Source organism: Aquarana catesbeiana, linkage group LG11, assembly GCF_042186555.1.
Source record: "Aquarana catesbeiana isolate 2022-GZ linkage group LG11, ASM4218655v1, whole genome shotgun sequence".
Lineage (NCBI taxonomy): Eukaryota > Metazoa > Chordata > Amphibia > Anura > Ranidae > Aquarana > Aquarana catesbeiana.
This window is the reverse complement of record NC_133334.1, coordinates 54,125,436-54,135,400: the sequence shown is the minus strand read 5'-3', so window position 1 is coordinate 54,135,400 and position 9,965 is coordinate 54,125,436. Positions and strand designations below refer to the sequence as shown.

The 9,965-nt window shown below is 39.6% G+C and overlaps 1 protein-coding gene across 1 annotated transcript; it reads left to right on the top strand.

The window, feature by feature from the left end:
- The first annotated feature begins 547 nt into the window (after positions 1-547).
- Positions 548-8,471, top strand: LOC141112040 (serine protease inhibitor Kazal-type 1-like). The gene is made up of 4 exons (XM_073604422.1): positions 548-676; positions 3,470-3,510; positions 6,722-6,828; positions 7,935-8,471. The coding sequence occupies exons 1-4, from the start codon at positions 631-633 to the stop codon at positions 8,026-8,028; spliced, it is 288 nt and encodes a 95-aa protein (XP_073460523.1). The 5' UTR covers positions 548-630; the 3' UTR covers positions 8,029-8,471.
- Positions 8,472-9,965: the final 1,494 nt, after the last annotated feature.

Sequence of the window (9,965 nt, the reverse complement as noted above, 5' to 3'; positions counted from 1 at the left end):
ACTTTTATGTTCACTTTCCATACAATTAGGTTTTTGAGATCACTGGTTCATTTAGGTAATATCCCAGTGATTGCCCTTGGTACAGTAAGAATTTTCCAACTCATCAGTAAATCAAACATAGAAAAAGAGAGATAATGTATTTAAATATAAATCTGACTAAAGACACTATATATATATATACAGGCATACCCCACTTTTAAGTGGGGTATGCCCCACTTTTTGCACTTTTAAAGTGCAAAATCAGGCTCACTTCCGCATAGAAACAATGAGCTTCCAGGTTTTATTACCAAAACTTAATTGAACAAGCTGGCGTTAGAAGCTCATTGGTTTCAATGCAGAGTGGAGCGTGATTTTGCACTTTCCAGCTTTAGTGGATAAACCCCATTGTGTACTTAAAAGTGGGTTATGCCTGTATACTGAAATTCTTCATATTGTTTGCACATTAACTTACAGATAACCTTTAAATTGGCTACGTAATGATGGATGTGTTGAGCATGATATCATCAAGGAAATGCAAGATAATCGTTGCAGTAAATCTTTCCTGTTTAGATAAAGAGGGAGAACTGTACAAATATGGGACAAATACAGGAAGGTGCTTCATTTTAGCTGCACTCATCTCTACTGATCGACATGAATTCCTTCACGCTCCAAGTGTTGGTGGTCTGTCTGGTCTCAGGTAAGAGCTTCTGTATACTAGCAAACCACCTGAGAGTCATCAATATTTAATATTTTGTAAAAGGAATAGGAATTCAATAGTTTTACACAGGAAGATAGAATCTCCATTTAAAGTGTAAGTAAAGGCTTTTTTTTAGCTTTACACAAGTTTTGATTGCTGTCTGTGTACCTGTTAGGGAGTTTAACTCTCCATTTGTCCTTGTGTTGATTGTCATTGAGACAGAAAGAGACAGATTTACTAAAACTGGTGCACAAAGAATCTGCTTCTAACTTCAGTTTGTTCAATTAAGCTTTGACCAAAAAAAAAAAAAAAAACCTGGAAGCTGATTTTGCACTTTCCAGTTTTAGTAAATCAACCCCAAAGTGTCATTTATGCCATCTATTATCTATTGCCCCTACAGGAGCTTTCTATCTCATATCTGTTCAACAAACGTATACACATGCACACTAGCAAGGTCACTTTGAATCAAAGTCATACAACCTTTTATATATATACAGCCCTCCAATTTGCGAGTGTAAAATTATTGCTAGTGAGTGTGGGTGGCCTCGGAGCGGGGTGGGGGTGGGGGGGGCGAGCACCGCCGGTAGGCGGGTTTAAATGGGAGCTGTTCTCCCAGCGATCACCCCCGGAGGAGGAGAGAGTGGAGGAAGAGGAGAGCCGGCTGTTAGAAAAATTGAGGCAGTTTCACAACAGGTAAGATATCTACCACAGTCACATGATTGTGACAGGGGAGAAGAGTTGTGCTTGGCTGCTTTCCCTTCTTTGGACTACTTTTTGCAAGATATTTGGGAATATGAGTTATTCTGACTCATAATTATCTGATCAGGTTAATTACATGAAAAAATAACACATCTGTTATATGCCAGAACATTTTTTAATTGGTATCAGCGTGGCTATTTTCAGCTTTCATTGACTGTCATTGCACTAAATAACAGTTATGTTAAATATAAATCATTAACAGAACAGTGAATTGAGCTTTATGCCAATTGACCTCTGCTGATGCACCCAACATAAAACTGGGCACATACTTGTGAGTGTCATGTGTTTTGGTGCGGCAGGAAAAAAAGAAAAGAAAAAGGTGCTTGCAATTCTTTGGTATAATTTTCGTACATTGGGCAGCCCATTGAAATGAATAGGCTGCCCAAAAAGCAACGTGCGCACACCATTGCACCTGCATGTAGTGGATCTCCCTAGATGACCACTGTTGCACTGCAGAGACCAGGGGTGTCTGCCTGCAGTAACAGCCAGCAACCTTTTACACATTTAGATATAACGCATTGAAAGCATTTTTTGTTTTTGTTGTTTTCTAATCCCTCTCCATCCTATCAGGTTTTTATTATCAGAGAGATTCACCTTCTCTATTTGTCCTGGTGACCTTTATTCACAAGAGTGAAAGTGAAAGAAATATTTCAAATTTTGAGTTGTTACTTGGACAGGAATAGAAGGAAAAAAATCCATTGAGGAATTTTGTTTCTGGTCACCTTGTGACAACCAGAGATGTCCTGTTATGATTATACGCTGTTTGCACTATTGGGGCAAGCTTCTTTCCCATATAGGCAGATATATTTGGTTACATATATTTTTTTTGATTTACCCTCACTTGACAGCCAGTAAGGTAGCGTCACTCACCCCATTTTTCTTATTGTAAAGCAGTGAGCCCAGGTTCACACTGAGCTGCGGGAATGAAGCTGTGCGAGTTCAGCTGAACTCACACGATTTTACTCCCGCATGTCAGGCCCCATTTCGGCCACGATTTCAGAGACATCTGTGCAGATGTCACTGTAAATCGCAGCCCGAAATCACAAAAAGTAGTACAGAAACTACTTTTTGAAATCGGTGCAGTGCCACAAATGCAGCGTTGCACCGATTAGGATGGTGCCATTGCCAGCAATTGCCGCCGATTTGACATGCGATTTGACATGTCAAATCGTACCAATGTGAACCAGGGCTGAATGTGACTTTCACCAAACATTGGTTGGTGGAGAATGAATCACTTTCATTTACAACATATGGATCGAGAAGATTCTCCACAATAAAATGTTTGGTTAAAAAAAAAATATATATATTTTAATATATATATATATATATATATATATATATATATATATATATATACACACACACAATGTGTACTGTATATATCTTAAAATGAATGAGATTAATGCAAAGGCTAGGCTACCTTTTTCAAACTAATAAGAATTTGCCTTGTAAGCTTCCTACACTATGAATTAGATATTTTTAAAGAAATTACTAGAGTTACTTTTTTATGATACATTTTTATTTTTTTTCAAGAAAATATTACAAAATAAATTTAATGAGAAATATCAAATACTTTTGTAGATAGGTACAACTGAAAATGGCTTTGGGTGTGCACAATACATGTGACTTAGGTTGTTGGCTCTTATCTTAGAGCATAGTTCTGTACATTTTCTTGGAACGATTACACATGTTTATGGATAGATCATTCTGATCTCCATCTAATTTTTGGGTGTTCGCTTTATGCTGGCCAGAATCTTGGTAATTTTGCTGGCAATTTTGAAGTAATTTTGAAGCTCTCCACCAGCTTTCAGGCACGTCAATCTGCAACCCACTGTTCCAATTGTTTCCCGGGTTCCATTTTGGTGACATAGCAAGAAATCTCCCCAGATGCAGACTATTATAAAGACAGATTTCAGCCCTCCACTACTGTACTAGTAGTATAGTTTTTAATGCCTACAACAAGGTAAAAAAATGAGTTTTTATGTACCTGAAAGAATACATTAATATACCAGATTGCATATTTTCTTCCTGCAGGTCTGGCATTTACAGCACCGAGTTTGAAGAAACCACAAGTGGTAAGATAAAGGACAGGAAAATGTTGCTGTTAGAAAGACATGAATGTGTTCAGTGACAGACCAGTTTCATTCCCAATTTAATACCTGATATAGCCTCAGTGAGCAATTAAAGATTACCTGAGGCCATGGCTATACTTAGTAGTGATCACGTTAATTAAATAAATAATATTAATGGGCCAAAAAATGGAAAAAGATTATCTTTATCTAAATAAAAAAAAAAGGTAAAATAAAATGGAGGACTTTAATAGCACAGCATATAGTGTGCCATGACAAAAAGGGGGGAAAATATCTGCATGCTAATTTAAATAAAACTGAAGCTTTTAAAAGATTGCGCATAGCTCCCCATGGCGAAACATAATAATAAAACGACATGCTTTGATAGTGATAGGTCTACAGATACCACAATATAGAAATATGAGCCTCTAATCTGGGATGACTTCACAATAAGTGGGCAAAAAATAGCTATCCTGACGATATGGGCAACAAATATGCAATTGTATACAATACACAGGCAACAATCGGGTAACTGCTACAATATGCAAGGCAGCCAATAGGCAGCAAATATACAGTACACATAAGAAAACAGCCAACTGGGACAATATGCAGGTAACAAATGCACAAACATGCAGTATGTGAGCAGCAAATGGGAAACAGGGCCACAATAAACAGGCAATTTTGATAAGACAACAAACTGGCATTTGTGACAGTATGTGGACAACAAATGGACACAAAAATGTCTGCATAAAACAATGCCAACCAGCAAACCACCCTACACCAAAACCCCTCACTAGCTAAAATCCTCCTTCTCCTGCAAAACTCTTACCAGATAAAATCCACTACCAGCAAAAATCTCACCTCCCCTAGCAAAAGCCCCACTAGCCAACCCCCCTCCACCAACAAGCCTCCCCCCCAACAAATCTCCCACCCTTTCCCCATCAGTTTCACTTCTTCCACTAAAACAATTACCAGACCTTCAATACACTGGCTCCTGGCAGAGTGAGGGAAGTTCTGCTAAGCCTCCCCCTTGGTGGTGTCATGTGAAACATCAGAACTGAGGGGGAGGTTTGGGGAACTTTCTTCAGCTTTGTCCTTCCTCTGTATCTAGGCTCTGACAGGGCTGCCAAGGGTGGCCTTGAAGAGCTGTGGACAATGTAGCAGTGGGATGCGGTAAACGAGACACTCAACGTGGCTGCATCCAAGGTGGACCATCCACCTTCCTAGGTAGTGATCATGAGCACTTCCGCTTGTCTTAGAAAAAAAATTAAAGCAGTATTTTTGTTTAGGTTTGAGAACTTAGTTAAATTAGCCTGTACTGGCTCCTCTTCTTTATCTCAAAGCAGCTGCATGGCAAGCTGGAGATACATGTTAAGGCTGGCATCACACTTTATTATTTTATTATTACAGGTACTTCTCAAGTGCCATAAACTTACACAGCTCTTTACTCATATTTATTATTCATTCACATCAGTCCCTGCCCTCAAGGAGCTCACAATCTAAGGTACCTAACTCACATTTATACATACACATACTAGGGCCAATTAACCTACCATCATGTCTTTCGAGTGGGGGAGGAAACCCATGCAGGCACAGGGAGAAGATGCATACTCTGTGCAGGTAGTGTCGTGATTGGGATTCAAACCAATGACTATTGCTGCTAGACAGAAGTGCTAACCACTTCGCCACTGTGCTGAAACTTCTGCAGTATGTTACAACATGCGCGTTAACATGCGTTGCAATAAGGCAGCCCATTCACAACTATTGTAATGCTTCAGGCAGTGAACTATGTTGGATTGTGTGGATCCCAGCTTCGGAAGTCTATGAATACTATATTCTTAACAGTTAACTTTAACCTTAACAGCTATCAGGTAGGAAGACTCAGATAAGTTTGGAAATACAATCAGTTTTATTTAGAGTGGTAATACACTGCCACGACGGGGAGCTTCAGAGGCAACTTAAGCTTTTTAGCACTACACAGGGATAAAGTTTATAGGAAACCTAAAGATACTTGCAGTGAGTGGATTCCTGGAGATGGGGTCACCCAGTGGCTTCTTGAGAGATGTACTGATTACCTATGTGGAAAAGAACAGGTAAGGTTTTCTTTGGGCAAAGTAAGTAGACTGTGGGTAGGGCAGAGGAAAGTCTCTGACTACTAGAGAGGAAGGAGCTCTGTCCGGCCCAACAAGTGGAAGTTGGAGGGGCTCTATCCGGCCCAAAAGTGAAATGATAGTCGGGGCTCTGACTGGCCAAAAAGAGAGATGATAGTCGGAGCTCTGACCGGCCCAATAGAGAGAGATGATGGCAGTCTTCTGTTGGAGATCTTTACCTGGCGTCAGGTTCTTAGCACGAACGTCAAGCAAATGGCGTCGGCTGTTTAAGTAGGGACAAGAGGAGGAGCCGGGTAATGTCGTTGTGACGTCATCAATCTGCGACGGAGTTTGTGGAGATATCAGAGCTCCCAGTGAAAAGATAAGAATATTGCAGGAGAAATGTCGGAGCCTCCAGTGGAGGGATCAAGACATTACAGGAGAGATGTCGGAGCCTCCAGTGGAGGGATAAGGACATTACAACTATTAATATAAAAATATCTGCCACACAGGAAGTACATTTTTTCAGTAATTCAGCTGATTCACAGACTTTAAGTAGCACTGCAAACTTGGAAGCAAAACCTGAATATGCAATGAGAAAACATGACTGGCCCATACCCAATATAATTGCAAACTAAAAACAAGAGCTTTTAAAAAATAAATATTGATTATTTATCAAGCTGACCTAGATGCATACCTCCCAACATTCTGAGATGGGAATGAGGGACACCTACTAGCAAACGTATGTAGGCATAGGGCACGCCCCCCTGCCACGCCCCTTAAAGGGGACATAACAAAAAAAAAGGTTAATCAAATCCAGAAGTGCTTTTTTTATCACTAATATTCCTTTATATTGGCTTTTAAAATTGACAAATGCAGCAATTTAGAATTTGGATGAAAGGTTTAGCACTGGGAAACACTTTTTGAAAGATAAAAAGTGCATTTTATATACCGTACAACTATATAGATCAGACCAAAACGAGGGACAAATGAGGAGGAATGAGGGACATTGCTCCAAATCAGGGACAGTTGGGAGCTATGCCTAGATGACTATACATCGATTTTAATTTTCAACTGTTTGCAGATGACCTGCACTACTGTTAAAGAAGTAGTTAACACCGGTTCAGCCTTTGTGTTCTAGGTACGCCGATCCATGTGTGTATGAGGATAAGCCAATCTGTGGGACAGACGGCTACACCTACAGCAGTGAATGTGTGCTCTGCGCAGAAAACAGGTTAGTAGAAATGGTAGGATATACTCTAAATAAAAAGGACATTTGTGATCATGGAAAGCCCAGATTCGAAAGATGGCCTAGGGTAAATTAAGGATAGGGGACCTAATCAGACTTTGCCATATACTGCCAAACAGCATTCAGTAACCTCAACATCCAACACTCCCGGCCAAACAGCCTTGTATGTAAAAAATAATAAGAGCGTGGAGGGAAAATTGTTGACCAAAGAGCAGCTGCATCCAATTTGGTCAATATCCAACACCTGCAGTAAGAGATTTATCCATCAATGCTGCCAAGTGTGGATGGGGGAACCTCTTCAATTTGTTTTGTTCATCCTGCAAAACGAACAGTGTATGCCTAGCTTTACTTAGCTCACAGGGAGTGATGATGTCATCTCCATCATCATGTGACAATGTTCAGGCCTAGTGATTGGCTGCTGGTGTGAACAACTACATCATGCTCCCCCATACCCAGAGGGAATGAGCATTTTGGAATGGAAGGGGTGGGGCAAGAGTGAAGGAAAGGTGAATTTCTTTACGGTCACTGGCGCTTTTGTTAAAATATTTCCCATAAGAAAAAAACAGAGAGCCCAAGCTGTCTTGGCCTACTGTCCCTCTTCTCCACTGGGCATTTGGACTGCTTTTCAACTGATATGCCTGATGGAAGAAATTATGGTATTTTCCAATTATCACTCATCTGTAACCAACTGTCAATGACTCTGGTTGGCTTTATCTTGACCACCAAAAGCATTTTATGATTTAAGACCCATAAACACATGCACTCAGACCTTTCTAGCATGCCTGTTTATTAAGAGGAGAAGTGGTGGTAAGAGTAGGAAAACACCCCCAAAAAAATGTTTAAAATCCAACTGCAACCGCACAGATTGGTCTATGATCATCATCATCATCTACCTAAATGCTGTTTACATTATGCTTTAGCAGACTTGTCTAAGAAATGTTCCCCTCCCATAACTCCAAACACTTTATTTTATACTAAATGTATTCACACCACAACAAAAGGACATGAAGTCAATAAAATAATATTTTTTTCTTTTAAATTAATATTGTTTTGTCATAAAGCCATTTATAGTTCTTGTACATATTTTCCAGGGCGCGGACTGTGCAGTCCCTAATTCAACATGATGGCCCTTGCCCTTTCTTTCCTCTACAAGCAAGAATGATGAACAAACCTAATGAACACTAAAACTACAATTTCAGCCTGCAGTGATGACAATTTAATTTTGGAACATTTCTTCTACTGGTTAAAACTGCTTTTCTAAAGTTTATAAAATATTAAAGCCTAACTCCATTTTTTTTTCCGGATAGAGTGGGGAAGAGTCAAAGTTTCTGTTGAGTTTTTATTTTTGTCTGTGACCTCATTGGGAAAGGTTATTTTCGCTTCCCGTCCCTGTGACACCAGGACAAATGGTGGGAGTGATTGTCATCAGGACAGGTGGGCATTGGCAACATTATCAAAGCAGGAAAAGATTAAGGCAGAATGGGTCCCTAAGCAAAGTGGGAGCTTTGGCCGCCCCAATCCCTGCGATTGACATTGATAAGCTACAAAAAACTTTTAGCTGGCATTCTACTTTAAAACTTGTTATACTTGTTATCATTTTTCTAAATAAAGAATTTTAACAATACTAATTTTGGCTGCTGTTTTATTGCTTCAATTATTCTTACATTATGTCCTGATACTCCTTGATAGTTATGCCCCATACACATGATCGTATTTTCCGACAACAAAACCGTGGATTTTTTTCCGAAGGATGTTGGCTCAAACTTGTCTTGCATACACACGGTCACACAAATGTTGGCCCAAAATTCCAAACATGAGAACGCGGTGACGTACAACACGTACGACGAGCCGAGAAAAAGGAAGTTCAATAACCAGTGCGGCTCCTTCTGCTTGATTCAGAGCATGCATGAACTTTTGTGCGATGGACTTGTGTACACACGATCGGACTTTTCGACAAGTTTTGTTGTCGGAAAATTTAAGAACCAGCTCTCAAACATTTGTGTGAGGAAATTCTGACAGCAAATGTTCGATGGAGCATATACACAGTCGGACTTTACGACAACAAGCTCACATCGAACATTTCCCGTCGGAAAATCTGACCGTGTGTACGCGGCATTAGAGCACTCGGTCTTTGACAAGTTTCCTTAAAGTCCTGCATTTGGCAAAGTGCTATGATGCTCCCAAAAAAGTATCTCTAAGCTTTTCATGGATACATTCCTATTATAATGCCCTACACAATGACTGTATTGCCCAAATTACACCAGGAATATTCTATAGTTTAAGAATAATCTCATGTCTTATCCGAGCTGCTGCCAGCATCTGTGAGGTCCTGGGTTCCACTCCCTTTACAAAGAACATTTGTTTTTATATTATTTTTTAGGTACAATTTGTATATAAGTGATTACTGTTGTAGTATCACACTTTCTCTTCCACAGGGAATAATTGTTGATAGCAAAATACAGTATATACTATGAAGTGCAATGGAACATATCTTAGTAATGGAAATAAAAAGCAGTAGTTTCACAAATGTTGGAGACTATCTGATCCTAAAACTGCACTACTCAGAGCTGTAAGGATGCTAATGCTTCTTCAGTGCTCCATAAGGCATACAGCATTTCATATTGTATTAACGCACTCCATCAATCACCATTAGTCTAATGTGTCCAGGGCCGTAGATAATTTATTTTCCTGGGGGAGTTCAGTGTTGCGTACTCACGGAACAATAATTAGACAACACACCTGGCAAACTGTGACAAATTGTGGGTGTGCCAAAATTATGCTAAAAGAGGGAGGGGATTTAAACTTGACCCTAAACAGCATTTTTGTAAGAACAATATTTTCATAATGCAAGTCAAAAGAGTTTCTGCTCATTTACTAAGCTCTGGAGCAACTGCTCTTGCAGAGTGCAACTGCAATTTTCAAAGTGCACAGTCCATTTGCCTTTAATAAATCAACTCCGTTATGTACACAGTAACATATGCCACAGTCCTTGTACCAAAAAAATGTGCTGTAATTACTGTGCTACAAGCAAGAGTCCAACAGACAAACCTCAACCCATTGATTTGTAAAAAGAAAAGTCTACCATTACATATGCTTTTCTGCACTCAGTTACATTGAAGAAA

What these genes read in the sequence shown, in the direction of transcription:
- LOC141112040 (XM_073604422.1), top strand. Translation starts at nt 631, where the DNA reads ATGAATTCCTTCACGCTCCAAGTGTTGGTGGTCTGTCTGGTCTCAG. An exon ending in GGTGGTCTGTCTGGTCTCAG is followed by an intron (nt 677 to 3,469) that starts GTAAGAGCTTCT and finishes TTCTTCCTGCAG; the next exon opens with GTCTGGCATTTACAGCACCG. An exon ending in GTGCTCTGCGCAGAAAACAG is followed by an intron (nt 6,829 to 7,934) that starts GTTAGTAGAAAT and finishes CATATTTTCCAG; the next exon opens with GGCGCGGACTGTGCAGTCCC.